General features: G+C 35.5%; 2 protein-coding genes across 3 annotated transcripts in view; one reads left to right on the forward strand and one right to left on the reverse strand.

The window, feature by feature from the left end:
• Positions 1-26,177, forward strand: part of Rbm15 (RNA binding motif protein 15) — a 46,998-nt gene that overhangs the window by 16,214 nt on the left and 4,607 nt on the right. The window contains exon 3 of the transcript XR_010049535.1: positions 1-26,177. This exon is cut by the window's right edge and continues 4,607 nt beyond it. The gene's annotated coding sequence lies outside the window, so the exon portion shown is untranslated.
• The window catches only part of Slc16a4 (solute carrier family 16 member 4), a 25,957-nt gene continuing 4,278 nt past the window's right edge, over positions 4,499-26,177 (reverse strand). Inside the window, exons 2-10 of one of the 2 annotated variants that reach the window (XR_010049536.1) lie at positions 25,630-25,748; positions 21,513-21,645; positions 20,591-20,734; positions 20,277-20,438; positions 18,258-18,767; positions 15,797-16,008; positions 14,675-14,768; positions 5,844-5,961; positions 4,706-4,875 (exon numbers count right to left, since the gene is read on the reverse strand). Coding sequence is in view for 1 of the 2 variants with exons in the window: in XM_003478994.5 (XP_003479042.1) it covers positions 4,715-4,875; positions 14,675-14,768; positions 15,797-16,008; positions 18,258-18,767; positions 20,277-20,438; positions 20,591-20,734; positions 21,513-21,645; positions 25,630-25,716 (1,503 nt within the window). In the remaining variant the exon portion in view is untranslated. Of the gene's footprint in view, positions 4,876-5,843; positions 5,962-14,674; positions 14,769-15,796; positions 16,009-18,257; positions 18,768-20,276; positions 20,439-20,590; positions 20,735-21,512; positions 21,646-25,629; positions 25,749-26,177 lie in introns of both variants that reach the window. The other variant, XM_003478994.5, reaches the window with a different exon arrangement.

Here is a 26,177-nt window from a genome sequence, read left to right on the forward strand (position 1 = left end):
GAACTACTGACAATCAAAAACCTATAGCCGACTTTGGGATCTGGCTTTATTATGCAGCAACTAAAAGATGAGTTCTAATTGGCAGTCTACTGGCATTTGTTCTCCTATTTCTATAGAAACTGGGTTGGAGGTCAGAGCTGCACAAAGGGAAAGGGTAAGTTTCTTTTAATTCCATATTTCTAAACCCATATCTTATTAACAGTGGCATGGTGTTAGTTTCCACATATGGATATACATCAGTGAGCTAGAACTCAAATATGAACTGATTATCACTCGAGTGGAAACTGACATCAAGTCATTAAATATAATAGGGTTTAAATATGGATTTATTTTTCTTGTGACTCTGACTTCAAATTAACTCAATATAATTCTCACTTTCAGTTATTTTTAATTTGGGGGTCATGAAATTGATTTTTATCTAGATCTTTTCTACTGTACATTTTTGGTAAGTGAAAATTAGAATATAAAATGTATGCAGAGGACATTTTAAAAGTCTGAGTGGGTTATAAGTTCCTTTGTAGCAGTGATTCTTGTTTCCATTATGAAACAGGTACTGTACTACTGCTCAGTTTTTTAGGCTCGCCTTTTTCTTAGCCAATCAGGATGAGTTCGGCTGTTGGGGTACTTACATTTTTTGTTATCCAGCCAGACATCATTATTTGTAGAACCTAAGACACTGGCCAATTGGTGAGTCTTCCTCTTGCTATGACTTCAGAGAGCTGTACTGTAGTAGCATTTAGGCTTGAAATTATTTTGTAGTAAGCAAACTGGTTTACAGGTGGTATATGTCAGCAACTCTTACTGGCTTTGAGATGTGAGAAGACAGACATTCTAGTTCTTGCTCTTTAAAAGCCACTTTTATCTTGGTCCTGACTTAAAAGGCTAAAATTCTCTTTTCCCTCCTAAAAGAACATTAGTTGATTGACACATAGCAAACAGTGGGACATCTTGGCTTTGTGTCCTCTCCAATCTGACTTGCAAAGTAGCATAAGAAGTAAAAGTTGGAAGTTTGTCAGTGGAAAAAGTGAACTCATTTTTTAAAATTTTATTTCATAAGCCTTAGTTCATAAAATAGATTCTCATTAAAAGTATCCTGTGCCTTCCTCATTAGTTTCTATTATGCTAGCCAGAGCTTTCATGAAGTAAAAGAATCAAAATTCGTGAGGCTTTTTGTTTGTTTTTCTTTTGTGCTTTCTGCTATTAAGTATCCAAACAGGTTCTCTGCTCGTGAAGAGTAAATAACCTGTTCTGGTTTTAAAACCCAAAGTCCTGGATCTCAGGAATTTCTTTATTACTGGCCAGAACCAGGTAGTTGGTCATCCTATTAGTTATTTTCTGCATCCTTGAAAAGGTTGTTATTGATCATTTTAAATTAAAGGAGATTTCACGATGTATTAGATTCTGTTGGAAAATACTAGGGATTAGGTCCTTTTTAAGAAATTAGGGGCTGGGGATTTAGCTCAGCGGCATAAGCGCCTGCCTTGCAAACAGGCAGTCGTGAGTTCGATCCGTGGTACCGATAAAAAAACGAAAAAGACAAAAACAAAACAAAACAAAACAAAAAGTAATGACTTGTCTAATTTGTTCCAGTGATCCTGGGTAATGCCAATTTATTGCTCATTGAAATAAAATAAAAGAATTTTATACTGATTTTAGAAGCTGATTCTAAGCACTCTAGTTTTCATTTATGTATATGTTAAGATTATAGATGATAAATAGGGTGATTTTATAGTTTAGGTAAGTTTTATTTACTCAGCAGCTTATTTTTTGCTACATATCACATATATTTATGTATCTAGAACATTTGAAAAATGTTACAAATTATTTCAGTCTATGTAAGTCTAATTGTTGCTTTAAATAAATTTATAGTAAGAGCATCATAATAGAAGAAAAGCCAGGGAGCATGATGTAATCAGCATCAATAATTAGATTTAATTTTTTGTGGGTTTTTTTTTTTTTTTTTGGTGTGCTGGGGATTAGAACAAAGAGCTTAAGCTATACCCCCAACTCATTAATTAGGTTTTAGAATTGGCTTTGATAAGAGCTTTGTAACCATAGGCAAATAACTTGATATTAAGTTGTTTTTGTTCCTTATGTATAAAATAGTAATCATGATACTTGTCCAAACTTCTTCACAGAATTGACATCGTAAATGAGGTTATAGATGGGAAAGAACTTTAAAAATTTGAAAGTATTATAAAGGAGAATTTTAATGAGAATTCATTTTCACCATATATAGAAAAGTTTATGATAGTGTGGCATTTTCTCAGAGCAGCAAGAAATGATATTGTAACCAATTTTAAATATAATCAAAAAGTAACTGGCCAGGGATATACCTGAGTAGCACAGCACCTGTCTGGCAAGTGTGAAGCTGAAAGTTTGATTCTGGGTAAACACACACACACACACACACACACACACACACACACAAAAGTATCTTACAAGAAAATAGATTGACATTTATGTTCAAATTGTCATAGCTTTATTAGATAATTTTTTTTAATTTTGAAGCTTATAATTTATAAACATTCCAACTATTTATTAAAAAATTACAAGTGTTTGATCAGGTTCAATGAGTATTAGAAGACCTAAGAAAACTGATTATTTAGCAAGAACATTGTTGTACCATAGCAGATATGATCTGTGGTTTTTATAGAGGAGTTGGTAGTTAGGTACTTTGTAGTATTCTTTTTATTGCAATCTAGAAATTAAAATTATAGGCAAATTTGAGTTACAAATTTATTATAATTGCTTTAAATTAGTTTCTTAATTCATTGTTACTGCTAAGAAGCCAGTGTAATGGAGGGGAAGTTCAGAGTTACATGTTAATCTGTATTTGAATTGTGACACCATTTACTGAGTATTTTTTTGACTTTATCTACTTGTAAAATGAACATCATAGTATCTTTCTGATGTTTATTTTGAAGATTAATGTTATATCTAAGGCAAGGAGAAATTGAGGAGAGTATTAGTAAAACATTGTTTTATTTTCCTTTTTGACATAGAAAACAGAAGAAAGAAAAAGCAGTAGATGCTCTACTCTGCATGTAGGATATTTTGCTTGATACAAACATATTTTTGTTGGGGCCGAGGATTTAGCTCAGCAGCATAAGCACGTGTCTGGCAAGTGTGAGGTCATGAGTTCGATCCTTGGTACCACAAAACAAACAAACCAAAAACATATTTTTGTGTAATCCTTACAGTACATCTGTGGAGTTGTTTGGTAATAATATCCTAGAGGAGGAGGAAATTGGGAATCCAAGAAGCTGAGTAGCTTTTATAAGGTCAAATGATAATGAGTGGCAGAGCTAAGATTTATCACTAATCAGCTACTTTTGCTGTTTGTATGAGGGATAGTATTTTTGTTTTTCATTCATATTTTCTTTCAAGTAAAATATGAAAAACATATTAGACATTTACACTTAAATAAGACTACCTACTGTTTTGAGATAATAGATTTTCAACCCAGCTTAGTTTGGTTTCAAAGCATGGGAAATACAAAAATGAATAAAATGTCACCTAACAAGATTATAGACAAGGACAAGGTAAAGAACAAGGTCGACATGTGAGATCAATTAGAGTCCTCTGTAAAAGTTAGATGGGTTAAAAGTTAGATGGGTTAGATGGGATTCTAGATCCTGGGGAAGGTTTGCCAAAGGAGTGAACTTTTTGAGTCAAATTATAAATGATCAAGTGAGAGTGTCTCTGATAGAAAAAGACAGTTTAGTGGGATTGCAGCAGGTGGCAAAGCTTAGACAAAGGTATACACTGCTAGAAGGAAAGGTATGGAAACTTTGAGCTAAACTGAAGCTTTCAGTTTAGGATTTTTCTTAACAGGGAATCAGTGGATTTAAAAGGCCGAAAGCAATGGAAGGATGGAATAATATGATAATAATTTAAGAAGCATTCTGAAGGAGGCTTTAAGACAGGTTGATGTTGGAGAAACTTTTTTTCTTTCTTCATAAGGATCACCCAAATAATAAAGGGCTGTTTATTCACATTTACTTGCATATTCTAAGTAATATCACAGTTATATATAAACATCTTTTAATTTAAATATATTTCCCATTAGAACCACTTATTCAACTTATGTATGAAACTTATTGTTCTTAAGAAACTTCTAGATATTTAATATAAATATTTTTGATACTCAAATGTAGTGAAAAGGTAATCTTATTTAGATAGATCAATAGCAAAATTATTTAGGAGTGCCATTAAGATGTTAAAGGTTTTGTGGGTTTTTTAAAGAAATAATTTTTATATTTTGTTTCATAGCAATACATGTTTATCATAGAACTTTAGAAACAAGGCAATAAAAAATTAGTTTTTATCAGTAAACAAAGATGAACTTTTGGGGAGGTGTATAGCATTCCAGTCACTAAGCAAAGTTAGAGTATTCATTCAGATTCCAAAATTCAAATCAGTCAATGGCTTTATTTAATATTTCTGTAAGTTAAAAAAAATTCTTCAATTTAGTGATTGAATTACCCAGGCACAATTCAGTTTGGACTAATTTATTATAGTATACTTTGCTTTTTATTTAATATCGAAGGTAGTTGTTTTAATTAATTTGCCATTACTGTAGGATGGATATTCCTCAGAATGCTAAAACAAGGAAAAACATAAAAACTATCTGGTTTACCTTCTCATTTTATAAACAAGGAATCTTCTAATCTTCTGTTTCTGAAAACTTAATAATTTAGATGTTCTTTTGTTAAACTTTCACTTGATTGTAGTCCTCTTTCCTTCTGGAAACTTCTCTTTGCCATCTCTCAACCAGTGGTACAAAGAAAAAGGAAAGCGAAGAAAGGAGATAGCATGTTCCAGAGAAGTAGAAAGAACCAGTGTATGTCTCTGTATAATCATATAACCAACCTGGAAGAGAGGAAGGATTTCTATTAGTGAAGCAAATCTTCCCATTAGTAATTTTCAACCATTAGCTCTATCTTAAAGGAAGGGGTCTCCTGTACTTATTAATGTGTATTATGACTCATTAGAAACTTAGACTTTTTACATGCCTTTGTCTTGACAAAATTAGTTTCATCTAAAACAGTTGTAAAAATTATTGTGGACTCAGAATTCATTTCATCTTGTAATGGATGTTAGAGGAAATTAGGGACACATACTTTTTCATTTAATGATGAATCTTACTAGAAAACTACAATTCTTACAAAGAAAATAACACTGAATTTTACTACTCTTGCCTGAAGGAAAAAAATAAGAGGTCAAATTACCCTTTTTCCTTTACTAAGCAAAATTCAAGTACTTACTATGTCCCTGGCAATGTGCTTTGTTAGGATAGTATTGAGCCAAAACAGGCATGATCCTTGCCTTACGGAGCTTAGTTTAACAGGGAGGTAGGTATTAACCATATAAAGTACATATATGTGGAGTGCCTTGAAGAGAATGCTTAGAGGTCATGAGATCATATGAGAAGAGATGATTTGATGAAGTGGGTTAAATAAGTTCTTCCTGAAATCTCAGCACTTTTTTTGGCAGTACTGAAGATTGAACATAGGGTCTCTCCAATGATAAGCAAGTATTGTATCACTGAGCTACATTTCCAGCTAAGTGCTTTTTAAAGGAGGAGTTAAAGAAACCTCAAAATCTTTTGGCTAATGGTACAAGTAGAACTTAACGTGAACCCTCCATACATACATAGTAGAGATTTCGTCTAGGACCTTTGCACTGAGCTACATGGATATTATATGTTGTTAAGTATAAGGCCCTGGGTTCAACCCCCAGTACTGGGGGGGAGAAATTAGTGTTGTAGGCCAGCACATTTCTAGCTTCTGAGGATATACCTATGAACAGAAGGAATTACCTGCCTTTGTGGTACTTACTTTATGCCTTTTTATTTTCCTTTTCTTTTTCCTTAGATCATAGTGACTCATTAGATACACAACTTGTTTCCTCCTGCCATCCCTTTTTGGTGTGGCTTCTTTGTTCTCTTGCTTGGTCCTGGTGCAGACATTGAACTTTTAAAAATGTTTGTTTGTGGTTTGGGGTGTTTTGTTGTTGTTGCTGTACATGTGTATTTGTTGAGGATAGAATACAAAGCCTGACACATATGAAGCACATATTTCTACCACTGAGCTACATTCCCAGCCTCTTTCTATTGTTTCACTTAAATTGCTTTATGTTTCCTGTTCTTAATGTAATAAATGAATGGAATGCTTTATAGCCTCTTAAACTGAACTAAGTTGCTTTTTGCTTATTGATTTCTGTTTGTGCATTAAATGTTTTTTGGAAAGAAGCAAGAGAGTGGAGTGAAACCAATTAGCATAAGGGTTTTATTATGTTGATTGTGTTTGACCTGTTACTCTCTAAAAAATGGAATCAGTCTGAACTTTCCCAGCAATTTCAAGAAAGGTGAGTGAGAGAGGGTGCAATTTTGTCTAAGTCCCATGAACACAATAGATTTACTGTGAATTTTAAGGTAGGGATATGAGAAATGTCAGGAAGACAAACCTGAAAATAGCTGAAGAGAAACTTCTTATAATTCTTTCGTCACACAGACACACACACACACAGACATACACACACAATCCTATTTTTTTCAAATCTATTTTATACATAGATAAAAAGAAAGAAAAAGAAAAAAACTACAAAAATTTCAGAGCACATCAATCAGGAGGCAACAGTAATACATACATTGTGCACTGTTATCCATAAATCATTCACCTGAGCATAAGACATCTGCATTGAATTGCCTGAACAATACCAGTACAAATCTTTCTCTTTAGCCAACTCAGAGAAATCAGTAGTATAACTATCTTAACTCATTTTTTAAATACATATATGTACAAAGGTACATGTTTTTCTTTCAGGTTGTCACACTAATGAAACAATATGTTTACATGTGTGTCTTACTTATTCACTAATGAATATGTTCTCAAAGTGCATCCATTTACTTATAAGTGTCCAGTTTATCATTCTTTATGGCTGGGTAGTACTCCATTGTATAAAAAATACCACATCTTTTTTATCCATTCCTCAGTCGATGGGCATTTAGGTTGTTTCCAAGATCTAGCTATTATAAATTGTGTTGCTGTAAACATGGGTGCACAGTGCTATAATGTTTTTAATTCTTTTGGGAAAATACCTGAATAGCTGGGTTGAATGGGACCTCCAATCCTAGTTTTTTGAGGAATCTCCACACTGATTTCCACAGTAGTTGCACCAATCTGCATTCCTACTAACAGTGGAGGAGGGTTCCTTTTCCCCCACATCCCCTCAGCATTTGTTATTGGTTGATTTCTTGATACTAGCTATTCTTTCTAGGGTGAGGTGAAATCTCAAGTGTCGTTTTAATTTCTATCTCTCGAATGACCAGTCTCACACACAATCTTAAAAAGAGAATGTAGATTTTGAAACATTAAATTTAAGCTGGGCATCATGCTCCCAGCTTATCTGGGCGTCTCATGCTCCCATGCCTGTAATCCTAGCACTTGGGAGGCTGGAGTAGGAGGATTTAGAGTTCAAGGACACTTGAACTAGACTATTTAGAGAACTTGTCTCAAAACAAAAATACATGTTTAATGCATATTCTTTTAGGATGGGGAATCAGTGTATTTTATAGCTATTTTCACTTTTCATATATAATTGAAACAATTGGTTTTAAATCTTGTTTCTCCCATTCATACTTGATAATTGTATCACGGAATTTTTTTGGCTTTTTTTTTCTTTTTTTTTTTTTTTGTACCAGGGATCAAACTCATGATTTTAAATTTGCCAAGCAGGTGCTTACACAACTGAGTTAAATCTCCAGCTCTGAGGCATTAGAATTTTTAAGCTTCTAATTAAGGTCCATTTGTTATTGGGTAGGAAAATAATGTGCTATTGGGTAGTTTTACAATAACAAATATGAGATGAAATGCAGAATGCAGAATGAATGTTGTTATAGATAATCTTATGGAAGTATAGGTTGAGCATCCTTAACCCAAAATCTGAAATTTTTTGAGCACTCACATGATGACATGAGTGGAAAATTCCACACTATGAAACTTCTATTTCATGCACAAGATTATTTAAAATATTATACAAAATTATCTTCAAGCTATATAGAAGGTATGCATGAAATGTAAATAAACTTCATGTTTAGACTTAGGTCTCTCCCATCCCCAAGATATCATATATATGCAAATATTTTGAGACTACCCCAATATATACCATAGAAAACTTTTATCTCAACCATTTTGAATGAGTTACTAAAGTTGTATTAGCTGTACTAATCAAGCTTAGATTTAAATGATTTGAGCTTCACTGGTCTTTAATTATCTGCTGTATTAAGTTGGACTAGTCTTCATTGGCCCCAAAAGTAAAACATGGTGTTTATTCTGATTTGATTATATCTTTGTACTACTTTTTTGTATCAGTCTAAAAAGGCTACATATGTGTAGATTTTCAACCCTTTGCAGTTGAATGTTTCTAAGGAAATATTTTAAAAAGAAATTAGAAACTCTATCCTACAGTTTTAAATAGAATTATACACATATATGGACATTCCGACTGGATTCCTGTGTAGTTCAGGAGAAGTATCACAAATGTCAGAGAATATACCAGCCACAGTTTAGGATAATATGCACGTGAGTGTTTACTCCATGCTAAGTATTACTATATGAAGACAGCATTTTGAAGAGGTGCAGATTAAAGTAAAGGCCTCTAAGCATTTCCAGTGTCTCTAGATATTACAGCATCAGATTCGTCTGAGATGCATATTAGTCCAAATTATTTCTTCATATGTATGGTCGTCACCCTTGTTTTGGGCAAGAATGTCTAACAGCGTTTCATGTGATCATTTACAACAGGATTAAGTTGAGCTCCTTTTTTGTTTTTGATGTTTTTGAGACATATGCTTGAACTTGTGATCCTCTTCCCTCCGCCTTCCACATGCTAGCCTTACAGGCATGTGCTACCATGCCCAGCTGGGTTGAGTTTCTTTAAACAGTTTCACAAACCAGATTTCTTAAAACCAACAAAAAAGTTTATAAATTTGATAGGAAATATAAGATTATAAATTCATTTTTAAAAATGTCATTATTTAAAAATCATTCTACGTTATCTTATTGAATTAAGCCATACATATATAAAAAGGAATTTAACATCTTGTTTAATAAATATTTTTACCACCAAGTAAGAACGTGGTTATGAGCTGAACTATGAATTCTTTTTATTAGGTTTACTATTGTATGTTTACTGTCATCTTTTTAAAATTTGAAATATATTTATAAGGTCTTTAAACTCCCAAGGTCCTTGATAATTCAAGTAAATGGTTGAGAATTCTGTGACTGGCTAGTTTAAGTGAGAACTTCTAGCTGTTGGGCTCTAGCATAGTGGCAAACTTTCAGCATGTGCTAGGACAATGATCTTTTGTCCCAGAGTCACTAAAACCACTTGTTGGCTAAAAACTTTGTCCTTTTACTTTGGATGTGTTGTACAAATATTTTCTAAATATACCATGATAGGAACAATCTTGGGAAACATGGTTGAGCAAATTTAAACCTCAAGGTCTTTTAAGACAGGTACTCACTAAAGGCCCACAGTAGATATGTGTAGCAAGATTTTCTGGGAGTGCTTGAAGCATTGGTTGTGACTAAGTTTTACTGAAAGGACTATAGTCTTTATATTAGCATTTGGAAACTCCTGCATTTATGAAGCGTGTTATATTTAAGAAGGGCCAACTCTCACATCCCTTTTAAACCACAACAGGGATATATTTTGAATTATTTTTGATGCTTTTGTGGATTTCATCAATCCTAGGAATTGTGAGCCATAGTTAGTGGAATTCTGTGTGTCTTTGTTTATGGGAAGAATCACCAGATGTTAAATGGTTGAAATATTTTCTTTTGTCTCTTCACTATGTATCATACTGTTCAGAATTTATGGAGGACAAAGAACTTTCTGTGCCTTCTCACCTGTCTTCCATTCCCACCCCACTCCAAAATGTGTGTGTGTGCGTGCGCGTGCACATATGTATTAAGGTTGAGTTTTGTTTCTTCAAATAAAATTTTAGGCTATACAGAAATTCTTAATTGATAAGCTAATATGATAAAATTGTAGTGGTTATGTTTGGTAAATTGTAGAGCAAGGAACAGATTGTATTTGAAATGGAGATGGAGTAGAGATACAGACTAACATTATTTCATGAAATGATAGCTTATCTCTGTTAAAGGGACTCAGACAAGCTTAGATAGATGAAGTTTTTTTATCCATTGTTTTTTCCTAGGAAAAAATGGTGCAAAATGACCAGTTTTACTGCATGTCATGCCTGATGAGATATGAGATTGGCAAGTAACAGCATGAAAGATACATACTTAGTTAAGAGGTAGTTAACTTTATTCTGGAGTGCAGCCACTGAAATATATTCAAGTTTAGGAGTAGTTCTTCTAGAGTTTGTTGTGGGGGGAAAAATCACTTTTATGAAATAATTGTTTGATTAAAACTTGTATATATTTTAAGGTTGTTTTTGTCATCTTACAGCTCCCAGTGTCTTCAATTAAAGGTAAGGAAATGGATAAACACATTATTGTGTTATTGCTTAATGAAGTTTTCAGTTAATAAAAGAATGCTGATTCCAATAGTTATTAGTTTTGAAATTTTAGACTTTTGTCCCAGTCAGTGTGTTTGTCAGACTGACAGTGCCACAACTCAGAGAGCCCTGGATGAATTTCGAGAGAGTAACTTTTTTTTCTTTTCTGTTTCATGTAACATCTTGTAGAGTGCTTTGGTAATTACTGAATGAACTGTGGAAATAATTACTTAAGGTTTCAAAGATTTGTGATTGATTTAAATACGTGTATGACAGTGTGTATGTGTATATGTAATATATACATGTTAGTTTTGAATAGGGAAGGGAAAATACATTTAACTTTATTTTATAGGCAGATAATATGGCCGTTGGTTTTATTTTTAAGTGAAACTGAGGCTTGACATTTGAGGTAAGATGTTGGCTATCTTGGATACCTGATGAGGATTTCATAGAAGTAGCTTACATCTCATTTGTGTGTTAGAAAGTATGGTTACATTCTTGCTGGACTGGAGATTTAGCTCAGTGGCACAAGTGCATGCCTTGCAAGCACACGGTCGTGAGTTTGATCCCTGGTACCAATAAAAAAAATGATTACATGCTTGCTTTTCTATTCAAGGCACTATAATATTTTTTGGTAGATACCATTTTGTTTCTGCTGTGACCAGAGACTGAAGCTCTGACTGTAGACCATGGCATGCTGCTTTGTACAATTAGAGGATTAATGAATAATTATTGGCTGAACTATCTCAAGGCACTACAGTCTTAATAAACTTTCTACAGGTTTACTTTATTCTCCCACAGTTTTGCAAGGCTTGCATCTTAGTGTATCGACTTTTTTGTTTTGTTTTTCTTTTTGAGACAGGGTCTTAATGCAATTCAGGTTGGCCTTGAACTCATTTCGTAGTCCAGCTGGCCTCAAACTTGCAGTGATCCTCCTGCCTCAGCCTCTTGAGTGCTGTAATTATAGGCATGTGCCATCCATCACACCTGACATTAGTGTATAGTTTTGAATGTTTTCTACAGGAAAACAACAGCAGTTCAGTTTGGATGGGCAATGGCATTTTTCCTAGACACAGACCTACCAACCATGTTTTGTCAGAGATTCTGAATAGCCCTGAAACTGACCTAGTCTAAATCTGGCCATAGCACTAGCTAAAATTGAATTTGTTACTAAACACTAGAAAGGTCTAAGAGTGAGTATGGGTTGGAGTGGGCAAGGGTGATATGTAATAGAGAAGTATGCGTAGGGAGGGTGAATTCTTACTTTCATCTGTTTAATCCCTGTCAGTTTCATCAAAGATGTGATTAACAAATTTTGTTTTACTGTGTTTTTTTGTCATATTCATAATTAAGAAAAGTGTATTTTTTTTTTTTTTTTGCTTATATATTCTGTTTTTGTAGTTTTTAAAAATAAAAATAAGTACCCAGACGGCTAAGGCAGGGGGATCACAAGAGGACTGAAAAAAAAAAGAAACAAAAAAGGTTACTCCTGTTGCTACCTACCTGCAATTCTAGGACTTGGAGGCTGAGGCAGCGGGATCATAAATTCAGCCTAAATTCACTAATTTAGCAACTTAGTGACACCCTGTCTCAAACTACAAAAAAAAAAAAAAAGACTGGGGATATAGCTAAGTATGAGCACTCTGAGCTCAGTCTGTGCTGCAGTTTGGGGGAGCTGTGATTTCTATGCTTTTTTCTTGAATTCTTAAAACAATGTTATATAGAACTAATTTCTTTTTTTTTCCCCATACAGGAAGGAGAAAAATACTATTCATGTAATCAGTGTTATCATTCTTAACTAGTGTTTTGAATGAGGATTTACTGTTTATCAGATTTCTAATTTAAAATGGCTGTAATCTTTTATAGGAATTTCAACGTTTGCAAATTGGTAATAACAAATAGGTAAGTAAAATCTCATACAGTTTTGAAGAACTAAGTTGAGTTGGAAATTCAATGTTTTATCACCAGTAGGCCTTTGATTTAACAGGTAAATACAATATATAACTGCCCACATCTCTTGAGAAATGAGTTAATATGTATGTAAATCAACATTTTTAATGTTTTTTTGATAGTTGTTGCTAGAGTCAGAATTTGGAGACAAACCTAAAAAAATTTATAAATATATCATTTGCAAAGTCCTCTTTTTTTCACAGTAAAATGACTTGTAAGGGTGGACTCTAAAATTTTTCTCTTCAACAAGATGCTTAGTGACTTAACTTTATAGTGAGAGATTCCAGAATAAAGAGGGAAATGCAACTGAATTATGTATTATTTGAATCTTGTTTGAGATACTATGAGCAACACCCAGACTAGGAAATCTATAGATAAACCTTCAGAACTTTTAGAACTTGTGATTTTCAGAAAGAGTAGATATAAATATTAATCATGAACTGTTTTCTAGACTTTAGATAATGAAAGACTTAGAAACATTTTTCCTGACAGAAAATGTTTTATATTACATAGGTATGTATATGCATGAAATAAAAGTTGCATAATAAAGTGATATACTACTGTGGCTTTCTTTTTTAAATATATATACTGTTGTGTTTTCTAATCTTTGTTGTAGTCCATCCATTAAAAAAAAAATAAAAAAAGATTATGGCCCAACAAATTGGTTTTAAGATCCACATATACACCTCTAGCTATTTCTTTTCAGTTAGCCATCCTCCCAAAACTTGACTTATCGCCTGATATAATGAACTCTTTTAACATTTTTACATGTGTGCAACAGCATATATGACACTAGACATTCTGTAATTTTGTTACTTGCTTTTGAATAAGATGTTTTGTGCCTTAGTATTTGTTATGTCACTGTACTTTTGACTTAATGGGTATTCACAGTTCCAAGGCACCACTGGGACAACCAGTTAAGTTTCCGTAGCATCAACCAAAAAAAAAAAAAAAAAAAAAGATTAAGATTGAAAAAAACATATGTACATATTGCATAACTATTTGAGTTGTTTTTGGTATCTTACTGACTGAGAGATCCCAGACAACGCTTAAAGGCAATTCTGGTATGTATCTTCCCTTTACCAATCACTAAACAACAATTTTGGACTTGATTTTTAAAATGCTAGCCTGTTGTATAGGTGCAAAGAGTAAGCTGAGAGACAACATGGGGAAGGGTGTGTTCACACAGATGCCCATAAGGTAGTCAGTTGTGTATTTGTGTAATTTTCTCCCTAGAATATATTTTAACTGAATCTCAAATCCTAGTGAATATTTTTCTCCTGGTAATACATCTTTGTATCCTAAGTTTATATTCTTTTCAATATTTGTCTTTTCTAAATCTTAAAAGGTATAAATTTAACATCATGATGAAATTTACTTTTTAAAAAATGATAGTGGGGCAAGATCAGATCCCTTTTGTATCTCATGCCAGAGCTGAAAACAGCAAAAGTGAATTGTAGGCTAAAGTCCTTTTTGTGAATGATTACAAATGTTGTAATAATTTGTACATTCAAATATATTGAAAACCTTTGGTTCATAAGAAACTAACATCTAAGCCTGAAATATCTAGATGAGTAGTCAGGTTTTTAGTAGTCTTAAGACTCAATGTATAGCAAGCACAAAATAATCAGTTAGGTAAAAGACAAATCTAAAACTGTACTTCAGTCTTCAGGTTAAATAATCAGAATTCCACGAAGAGTTACTGTACATACATACATACATACATAACTTCTCCATAGAGATTCTCCCTTTAGGCCAAGTGGTCCACGCTTGGTATAGTTAGAATATGAAGGTTCCCCCTCACTCTGAAAAGAAAAGATCCTGGATAGCCCTGGACAGGCTCTGGCACATCAGAGAACAAAAGTATCAGGCTGGTGGCCTTGAAGCTCAGTAAAAGTGACTCATATTTAGATAAAATACACTAGTGGTGGTTCTTTTTTTTAAGCATCATATGGTCCTTTGAGACTGATGAAACTGGATTATCTCCCCAAATAAGTAGATATGTTTTTGGTCCTGTCAGATTCCCTAGAGAAAGTAGGAATCTTCTTAGGGTACATCTTTTGAATTAAACTATAGATTTTCCTGTATTGATGATAAAGAAGAGCACACAGGAAAGCTAGAAATACGTTACTGTTAACCCTGGGTCAGTTTTATTACTATTGAAATTTGCTCAGAGTGTGGCTCAGTTGTTACCTGCTATAGGAGGTCCAGAAAGCACAGCCATCCCAGCAAAGAAACCAGCAAGTCCCAAAAACCTGTGTACTCCACAATTCTTAGACAGATCTACCTGTAGGGATTTAAATTCAATGTTAGCCATTTTAAGACTGAAGTTCTATAAATGTCTATGACTATAAAGGAACAAATACTGTTACATCATCTCAAACTGACCACCTGACTTCAGAGAGAATTTGGATGCCCCTTTGCTCCCAGAGTTATGAAACAGCAGAGGTCAAATAGGGAACAATAACTTGGCTGCGCAAGGCAGTGTTTTCAGGTATATTAGTGGTAGAAGAACACTGGTTTTTGGTTTTAGTTTAAAAAACCTTTTTATGTGGTTTAGGAATGTTCCCCCACCCTGAATTTCACTGATTTTCTCAATTAGGAAATATTATTTTACATTCTCAATCTGAGTGGACAGTGATTCTCCTGCATCTACCTGTGGTCAATTACCTACCATGCGTTTGTAAGAACTCATATAGCATAAAGTTGATTTTGGCTTTAGGAAGCTGGTTTTGCCTAAGTGTTCGGTAGTGTCCTGGTCAGTAACAGGCTAGAAATGTCCAAGGGATTTTGTTCTAACACATTGAGTTCCTAGTTCTGCAAGCCCAAGGGAGTCCAAGAACACAGAAGTGTTTTCATAAATATTTCAATTTATTTTAGGTTAACTGAGGATAAAAATGAAGAGATTAAAAACAAACACTAATGTCCCTATTAAAGTACATAGGCCTACTGTTAATAACCTCAACAATAAAGAAGCTATACTGGTTTACTGTTTTTTTCAAAATTGGGTCTTGGAGCCAAAGAGTTCTGGAGAGAGTGAGCATAAGCTTAATGTTTTAGGGAACTGATAGGCAAAATGGAATCCTGCTGATCCCTGTTAGAATTTAATTCCTTTCTGTGCCATGTGGCTGGCTCTCTCATCCTTCTCCTTAAGGTAAGATGAATAATTGGATAGATTACAACTAGCTATAGGATTTCTGAGACCTTTGGTATATTTTTGTAAAATTTTAAAAGTAATATAAAGTAAGTATTCTCTTTTGGGGAGATGGTTACTAACAGTAAATGGTTTAACAGTATTAATGAATGTCTACTTACCAGTACAGGAAGTATCAATGCCAGGTAACCACCAGCAAAAACAGCAAAGAAGATGGTATAGGTCATAAGTAGTGAAAATGTAGTAGCTAAGGGAGCAAGCAAGTTAGTGATGCCACAGAAGATGAGGTAAGACTTGTGGTACTGATGCTTCCTGATCCAGTTTTGATCAGCAACCCATCCAGAAATAAGCTGACTGACTGTCTCAACGATACCTGAAATAATATAGAAAAAATTTCAGGAAATCCTGATTCCATTTTCCTAACCTCTTTTAAAAAGTGAGACTTCATAGACATCTTTCCCCAAGTAATATGACTTCATTCTGAGGTGAAGATATGAGAGGGGGAAAAAAATGTTTTCATTTGTGTACTAAAATAGCACTCAGCATTTACTTACTGTAGTACATTCAGTAAAGTAACCAAAAAGGCAAGGCTTCTCCAGAATTAAGTGAGAAACAATCCACTCAGAGAGAGAGAGAGTGAGAGAGTGTTTGGAAAGCTAATAACTAACACTCCACAGAGAATTCCTGATTACAGGGTCCCCTAGGCTTAGGAGGCCTTGCTGACCTTTATACTTTCAGATAGATTTCTAAAGGACTAGTAGACTCTTGGAGACATTGTTCTCAGGAAGTCAAATGCTGGAAGATTGGAGAATAATAAAAATCTTAAAAAAGAATTGGAATTCTTTTTGTTTTGCTGTTTGAGACAGGGTCTCACTATAGTTCAGGCTGACTATGAACTCACTGTGTAGTCCAAGCTGGCCTGAAACTCTTGGCAGTCCTACTGCTTCAGCCTGCAGAGTAGTGGGATCAGAGGTATGCCCCACCATGCCCAAGTGGAACTATTAACTGCTTATGACGCTGGGAATTAAGGCCTCCAAAGGTCATTATGGTTAATTTGAAAACAGGAAGTCTAGACATAGGAGATCATACTGAAACATTGGAGCTATGGTACAATGAATGAAAGTTAAGAACCACATTATTATTTTTCCTTTTTTTAGGTTTCACGATAAGAGCCTTGTTAACCCATTATCCTGTTATAACCTGACATAGCAGTTAAACATGGAGACATTTTCACCAGGAATAGCATGAGCTCCAGTTTTGTACTTCATATTCTTCCTGGAGTTCAAACATAAACTGTGTCATTAAAAGAAGAAATGGAAAAAGGATACTATCATTTTTACTTTCACAGTTATTTTCTAGGATATACAGTATATTAGGAATGTATGGATTTTTTGGCCCCATTATATAGTCTGTTCTAAATTGATTCACATAATGCATTGAAAAAATAGTACTTGGGCACGTATTTTTCCCTTAAGATACATACCATTATTTGACTGAACTAGAGGATCTTTTTGTTGTTAAAGGGAGAAAGGTTTATTTACTCACAATAGAGCATCTTCTTAATTGGAATGTTGCATTCAATTTGGTAAAGACTTGGTAAATTAACTTTTCTCCAAGAAATATTAAGGGGAAAATTACTGTTGAACTCTTGAGAATTTCTGGATAATTAGAACAAGCCCGTTTCATCTTGTTTCTTTTTCATTCTTTTGGGGGTGGGGACAGTCTCCCTGTGTAATTTGGGCTGGTCTTGAACTCACAGCAGTTCTCTTACCTCAGCCTCTGAGGCTCTTTTATTCCTGTTTTGTCATCTGAAAGAATCTTGAACTTCTTGATAAAGTATTTAAGCATTTTTATGAATATATTCAACTAAAATGGCTTTCATTTTTAATTCACATTTTGAGTTATTTTAAATACTAGCTAATATGATTAGCCTTGAGTCATACTTGTTTTACTGTTATTTCAAGGGGAAATATACTTAACTACAAATACTACTCTAAACTACATGTATTATAGTTTTCATCCTGACCCTTACAAGGATAGGTACTGTTATATGTATATCACAGATGAGGACATTGAGGCACAGTGAAAGCAAAAGACTTTCCCAAGTTCACATAGCTAGGAAAAATAGCAACCTGAATCTGGGAAGACAAGCTCCAAGTACTAATCCTTTCAACTTTTGTACTACACTGTCCAGCTGGGACTTTTTATTTTTTGAGTAGCTGCTGCCACTGAGTACCAGCTTTTTAAAATTCAGTATCAACAATACTGATGTCTACTGTGTTGAGTGCATGACAATGAGTGCTTCGTTGAGGATCCCTTCTCTAGTGGAATTGGTGTGCAAAGTATAATGGCAGATCTGTGCAGAGCCCTGGTGCTCCATCTAGTGTCCCAAAATGTTGCTTTCCCTAGCCTTCCCACAACTTTTTTTTCCCCTTCCCACAACTTTACCTCACTCCCCAACCCCCTTCGGTATTAAGGATCTAACAACCTCACACTTACCAAGCACAGACTCACCAGCCCTCCCTCCCTCAATTCTTGTTGCTGCTTTTCAACTTAACATTTAGTAAACTTTTATAAAATTAAATTCATTTCCTTCTAGGTAGGATGTTGTAGGTTTCTTACCAGCCACAGAAACAAGGTAGGAGGCATCCATGATGTCAATACGCAGTGTTTTGGCTCTGGCAACGAGGTGAAAAGTAGGAATGAAATACGCCAACTGACTTAGGAGAAAAGACCAGGTAAATATCCAGAAGAAAGGATTCCTTAAGAGAGAAAGGTCAAAGAGTTTTTGTTTGCAGCTCCATGAAATAGCCTTTTGCTTACAATTTTCTTCATTACTCAATAACAGTCTGTTCCTGTGAGGCCCATTGTTGAACTCTTCACTTTGATTTTGTGAAACTGTAAAAGTTTTATCAGGTTGTCCAGCTTTCTGCATAATACCATCCTTGATGAAAAACTCTTGTGTCTCATTACAGGATGATGTTTCTGTCCCACACAGTGCCTCTGGGCCACTTGCAGACAAACTGCTAACTTTAATATCAAAATTGTTCTCATTTTTGACATGGATAGGTCTTAAGAGCATACTGGAAGGCACCAAATTCAATGCAATAGCTCCAAATAGTATAAGGGCACCTAAATAGGAGAGAAATTAGGAAATTATAAAGAACCTTTCCATTCATAATACCTTGCCCTCATAGTCTTAGAAGAGACCGCGTTACATGTAGCAATAATTCTTGAAAACACTATTTTGCCTCCCATTTAAAGTAAAAACATTTAAGTCTTGTCACTGCTATATTCATGTCCTTTGAAGACAGAAAACCACAAAGCTATGCCAATAGATGAGAGAGAAGGAGAGGTGTTTATTTTTGCTGAATGAAACAAATACAATAGATATTTCTTGAGGAGTGGATAGTTTTTAAACAAGAACTTTAAATATTCCAAAGTGACGGTTTAGGTTTATATATAGTTTAATGACTCGAATTATTTAGAAACAACCTTAGAAAAAGGAACAGTTTCATACTATGACATTTAAAACTTTTTCTTTGAAGGAATATAGATGCTAGTCTTGCTGTTGAGTTGCTTAATTTCAGTACATCTTACCAAAGCTTACCAAAGCTGTTACTTGTTTATGGTGCTTATAAAAAAATGAATGTTAGGTTCCATTGTAGTTTGTTGGTCCCATTCAGCTTGAGACTACTGGATAGATTTACTTGGGAAAGAATATTTGGGAGGACCAGGGGTTTAGCTCAGTGGCACAAGCACCTGCATGGCAAACATGAAGTTGTGAGTTTGATCCTCAATACAAAAAAGAAAAAAAATGCTGTGGATAGAAATAGGCATATGACTGGGAATATAGCTCAGTGGCATATCGCCTGCCTTGCAAGGGCAAGGTCTTGAATTTGAGTCTCAATACAAACAATATGCATATGACTACACATACATATATTTACATATGTGTGGTTTTCATTAATTTGAAGATTATGTAAACTTGTTTTCAGATACAAAGATTATGGCATGAGTGACTTGTGAAAATTCATAATTGATATTAATAGAACCCTTTCTACCTAAGTTTTTTTGGTGATTTCATCTTTTTTTTGGTGGGAGAAGGGTTTTTTAAAATGCAGATAATTTTTAAAAAACATGAACAGTGAGCCAGAAATGTAATCCATGCTCTTGGCAGGATGAGGCAGGAAGATGCCTACAAGTTTGAGGCCAACCTGAGTTACATAGTTCTGAACTACATAGCGAGACCCTGTCTGAATAAAAACCAGAAAACATTAAAAGTGAATTTCTCGGTGAGAAGGAGGAGAGGCTTCTTTCTCCAGGGGTTAACACCACAGCAAGGATGTTTATATAAACACAGTGGTCTCCATCTCACTCTGATGAACTCTTGAGTTCCTAGTGTGAACTGGTAAATCCTGTATGTCCTTCAGGATTTCTCTTGTGATGTAATTTCCAAGGAAAAGGAACATATTTAGATAGCATGCTCATTTCCTAACACAATACCTTTTAAGTTTTTATTTTGCCATTGCAATATCTTTTGAAACTGATTGCTCTGAAAATCTTCATTTCTAGTCAATAAGGGAGAGCTGCATGTTAAGTCTTGAAGAGCTGGTAGTTTACAAATTTAGATGAACTCACCTGTCCAGTCATAAACATCTATCAGGAATTTTGTAAATGGGGCCAATAGAAATGTCAGTCCCATCCCAGTACGGGCAATAGCAGTTGCAAGAGCCAATCGTTTTTTGAAGTATTTGGTAGTTACCACAGCAGCTACTTGGTATAAGAACGCAGAACCCAAACCTAAAAGAAAAACAATAGTTTTGGATTATTTTTACATTAAATGGTTTGGTAACAGATGAGATACTCTGTATCTGAGATAACTAGGCCTTTTGGACCCACAGGCAGTTGAAAGTTCTGTTTCATCTTTCATACTCTATTTATAAAGTACTTACCAGGTAAAAGTCCCATAGTCACACAAAGAAAGGGAATGCTTGTGGCCCAGCTGCTGATCAGATAGCCCCCTGCAACAAGTAATGTCCCAAGAATGGAGGTAGCTTTCTCTCCAAGCATTTCACAAATAACAGCAGCCAGGGGACCTGAGGGAGAAGAAAGAAAGGCAGCTGCAAGGTAGGTGTCCTTTGGCATCCTTTAATCTCTGATGTGTGATTTAAATAAATGACTAAAGGAAAATAAGAGGACTTCACTGTGTATGTGTATCTTTCAAAAACGTGTTTTTACTGGGTTTCTTGTTATTGGACACAATATTTTGCTTTTTTAGAGAGTTAAAAACATCAAAAGGTCATAAGATGGTTTGGAGGGAAATACTGAAAATATAGAAACTAAAAAATGAGATTGTACTAGTGCTTTTGATTAGTACAAAGTCAGATTACTAATCACTACCATACCATAGTGTCAACTAAAACTAGTAGAAGGAAAATTGGTTTTGTTCTGTTTTGAATGTGATTCAATGATTAGAACTTTCAGTGGTCTGACTTCCAGGTAGATGGTCTGGCTTGTTGGACTTGTAGTAAGGCATTACCAGACAAGTAAACTATGAGCTGGGGATGGTGCACACGTGTAAACCCAACACTCAAGAGTTCAAAGCTGAGGTGGGTCACCTTAAATTCAAGGTCAGCTTGAATACTTAGATGCTGCTTTAAAAAAAAGAAAATTTGAATCATGAAATTAGCTAAGTACCTAAGCTTCCCTTGAATCCTTATTTTCCCAATTTAGATACCAAGTCAAACAGAAGATGAGCATTGTAATTCCTTACTTTCTTGTCATTATATGTTAGTGCATATTCAGAAATAAACCTATTAACAGTGTCCTTTGTGGACCTTCTCCATGGACAGCAAGTTTATTGCCAACTTTTACCTGCAGAAAAACGAAGCGATGACATGATGGATCCAATCCAACCAATTTGCTCAGAGGTACCTCCAAACTCTTCTTGAAATACCACAAAAAAAATGGCAAAAGTCTTGGTCATCCCCATCACAAACACATTTACCTAAATCAAAGTAGACCAAAGAGTCCAATCAGATGCTGAGCAAGTCTAGTACACAAGAGGCTACAGCTGCTAGAGGTTGTGTTGCTCCAGCTCACTACTATATACCAATTTGCTTTATTGATGGTTCCTCATTTGGTGGTGGTGGCAGGATATCCTTTTTGGAGTTGCTAAGCATATTACATGAAAGTGACTCATTCTCATTTCGATGGTTTAGAATAGATGGGTCAGTACTAAGTATTGTGTGAGAGAACAGACGAAGTTTGGAAAGAAAGTATTGTTTAAGATAGGCTGAGACTTGTATGCACATGGATTGACTTAAAATAGCCCATGGCTCCACTGGCTTGTTATTGTAGCATTTGTTAAGGTCAGCCCTTCCAGTTACCTATATGGGAGAAAGCCTTTGTCTTAAAAAGGAGAAATTGTTATCAGTTCTTTTTTTTTTTTTTTTTTTTCCTTTTTCCTTTTTCCTTTTTATCGGTACCGGGGATGGAACTCACGACTGCCTGCTTGCAAGGCAGGCGCTTATGCCGCTGAGCTAAATCCCCAGCCCCTGTTATAAGTTCTTAGACTAGCTTTAATTTAACTGCTCTTGAAAGCAGATTAGTGACCATGTAATTTGTCATCCAAATTGGGAGGCTCTTGAGAACATAAGAGAATGCTTAGTTTTGCCAAAACAGCCAGGGTTAACCAGATGTTTGGTAATGTAGGTCCTATGTTTCATCCTTTTCTTCACTCTTTGTACTACTTAACCCTTGTTGCCTGCCTCTTGCACTCCTTTCCATTTGAAGAATTGTTCCTTTTCAGTTCAGTTTTCATTCTGTGTAATCTTAACTTCTATTTCTCAGGATTCTAATAAGCCTGGCTAATCCTCTTTTATTTGACAGACACTTCCCTACAAGATTGGGAGTGCGGAAGATAAGGGAAGTCAGGACTCAAAGGGTAACATGGCACTCTCAATATGCAGCCAACTTGTGTGCACTCTGTCTCCAGGTGTTCACCCTTTTTCTTGTTTTATTAGCCTTGGCTTTTCAAGGCCACCTTCCCTACTTTTAACAGAGAATGGCTAGGCATTAAGTACCATAAGACCCTGTGTTGCCTTTTACTGATAGCCCCTGATCTTCCCACATGGTATTTTCCCCTGTGGTTCTGTTCTCATTTCACTTAATGCTGTATAGGCTTTGTGGAGAGCTGTTTTACTCCTAAGGTTTTAATTATCCCCCAAATACTCATTGATGGCATTCTTTCAAATATAGATCTACTGTCAGCCAGACTTGGCTTGGTTTGCAACCTGGCTCAGCTTACCACTGTGTGACTTGGATACCTTGAGCAAACTACTTCATAGAAGTTCATCTTTCTCTTTTGTGAAGTGAGGCTAATGAAAATGTTAACTAGCAAATAGGTACTTGTAGATTAATATAGAAATTTCTGGGAAAGTATGTAATACTTGCCACTTAACTAATTAAATATGATTTTATTGTGGTTTTGTTCCTCTCCAAGAGCTTGAACTCATAATTGTCTACCTTATCTTTCTAGCCCTGACCAACTTATCCAAACTTGAACTCATCTTTGTCTTATTCTATATGTTCTTTTTTCAGGTTTTTTGGGGGGTGAGGGGGGTGAGGTAGGGTAGGAGAATTGGTTATCCATCACAGTCAGAAACATTTCCTCTTAAGATACCTCCTCTCAGCTCCTGTTTTCTAAATAATCAGCCAGGTCTTCCCCTTTTTTATCACCATCACTAGACTTATTCCACACTAATATTATTTCTTATGTGTAGGCGAGGGACTAAGAATCAGTGGTGGTGCTTAGAGGTTGCAAAAGTTGAAACAGGGAGAAAGGAAATCTCTTAAATATATTTTTTTAATCTGATTTTTAAAAAGTACAAAACTTTGCTTATTTAGAAAGAACATTGTTGTGGGCACCAGGACTTACATAGTCAAAACTGAAAAAGATACTTTATCAAGCCCCCCCATTCAGGTAATTTATGGCCAACTTTCCTCTAAAACCTATCAAGAAATGAAGCTAGAAAATATACACAAATCTCAAATGACCTAGACCTGTCTGTCAGTTTAAAATAGACAAGTCTGTTGTTACTGCCTTAATTAAGGGCCTTACTGTTGTCTCACATGGATTATTACAGCATTCCTCCAAAGGATCTCCCTGCTTCAAGACATAACCCTCACTAATTCCTTATCCACCAATCAGCCAGAACACTCTCTGAAATGCAAATCAGGTCCTGTCACTTATTCTCAACACATCATCTCAAGATGTCTTAGATGTTCTTAGCATGTCACACAAGGCCCTTGATTTTCCCCGTCTTATTTATTCATAAATATGCCTATCATTTTGTCCATCCACTAACAAGTAGTTACTGAGTGCCTGTGTTCCAGGCTGAACGTTGGGGCTGGGAGTGATCAGGTAGCAATGCACATGTGGTCCTTGCCTTAAGGAATGTTCAGTGCAACGAGGCATACTAAACCCAGAAAAATTATGTAAATACATAGCAATAAGTGGGATAAGTTAGAAGTGTAACCCCACCTTCTTAAGTAGGAAGCCCCAAAACACCTTTAGTTATTTCTCATTTACTTTTTCAGAAGCTGAGGTATTGAAAAAATATTCATGACTTACACAGAAATAGAAGCATAGTTCTCTGTGAGGAACATTACCACTATAAGAATTTGTCCCTAAATTCAGTGTTAAAATTTTTTTTTTTTGTCTTTTTCCTTTTTATCGGTACTGGGGATTGAACTCGCCTGCTTGCAAGGCAGGCGCTTATGCCGCTGAGCTAAATCCCCAGCCCCCCAGTGTTAAAATCTTGAAATTGTTTTGTATGGTTTAATAAAGGGGCATCACACTCCAAAAATGGACATTATTAATCTAATCACTAGAGAGTTTTTCTTAGCAACTAAAGTGATCAATAAGTTCTTATTCACAGATAGGAAAAGACTGATTCCTAGGGAGACAGGAGAACAAGAGACCCTTGCTGATAACTTTAGCTCTGCAAAGCATTTATGGGAGGTGGCCCAGGGAGGAAGGGCCCCCAGGCTTCAGGCATCCTTATTTCCCTAAGAGTAACATTTCTTAGGGGAGTGGTGGATAAGGAAGGGGAGGGTTATGAATTTACTGATAATAAGCTAATGTTTAGCAAATAGTGCTGTATTACATAAATCTTGGCTGAGTTCTTCACCTGTCTTCTCCTTGTCTGTCTCTAGGGAGGAGGAAACTTATTTTCCCACCTTTGAATTTAGAGCTGTACAATGTCAGTGGTGATCAGGACCTATATCTTATCATTGTGGGCTACTTACCTCAGGGCTGAGCAAGGAAAGAGCATCAGAGGGAAAAGGCTGTTTTTCTAAGTGCATCTCAAAGTTAAAAGAACACATTGGAACCACTTAAAAACTTTGGAGCTACTACCACTTGGCACATGGTTGTTTGGGGACACAGCAGTGATAGCAGTATTCTGGAATGGGCTTGTGAATGATGTACATTACCACTATCTCACACGTCATCCCCAAGAGTCCAGAAGGATGACGGAAGTTACAAAACAGGGAAAATGGGCATGGAAACACATGCCTGTAATCCCAGTACTCAGAGGCTGAAGGAGGAGGATCTCTTTAGTCTAGCTAGAGAGTGAACTTCCCATACCATGGTTAGATAGATGTAGATGACTGAGTTAGACACGTTTTAGCACTAGTTAAAAGTATGATTATTCCTAAATTCTAATTGCCATGCAGCCAGGACAGAGCTACTGATCCTGACTAAGAGCATTTTCCAGGTTTAAGAGAGTTTGAAGAAAAGTAAAGTACTGCATTGGAGCTTTTTTGTTTACAATCAAAGGGGACATTTCAGCTTTCTCCTGGGCTCAACATGGGCCTCTCCTGGCCCCTGCTCACTCAAATATCAGGATTTCCCAAGTGATGTTGCTAGGCTGCTGAACCTTTCTTTCTCTGTAGAGCTCAGGCAGTTGGAAGGGGAAGTACTTACCAGGAAAAAGTGAAACACAATCATCCATCCCCATCCTCCATCTGGAGCTTGATTATAAGGTTGGGTCTTCCCTGCTGTCTTTGGCATGATGTTTTGTGTTCTAATCACACAGAAGATCCCTGTGGTGGATTCAAGACATAGCTGAATCTGTTGTCAAGGAATTGATCTAAACTTTAAAACTTCCTTTTTCTCTGTGTTGTAAACCCACTTATAATTTTTCCCTACACCCCTAATTATATTGATGTCTCCCTGAAGCAACTAAAAAATGAACTGCAGAGCATGTTTGTGAAATGGCCACAACACTAACATTTAGGATTCTGTCCTCAAATCCCCAGAGCTTCAAGCCAGTTCTAGGGGAAAATGTGTCTCAGCAAACTCTAGAGTGTAGAGAAATAAAGGAGAAAAGCCTTGGGTTTAGCCTTTTACAAAGTTCTTGCTAAACTGTAGCTATTCTAAAGAGCTGAATAGATAACATGCAGTACCTGTTCCTTAAGTGGGTTCCAGATTAGAAAAGATGGGAATGACAGTTGGGGAAACCCCGAATATCA

This window comes from Cavia porcellus, unplaced genomic scaffold (genome assembly GCF_034190915.1).
Source record: "Cavia porcellus strain 051 isolate PalLab524CR breed Dunkin Hartley unplaced genomic scaffold, mCavPor4.1 scaffold_1, whole genome shotgun sequence".
Lineage (NCBI taxonomy): Eukaryota > Metazoa > Chordata > Mammalia > Rodentia > Caviidae > Cavia > Cavia porcellus.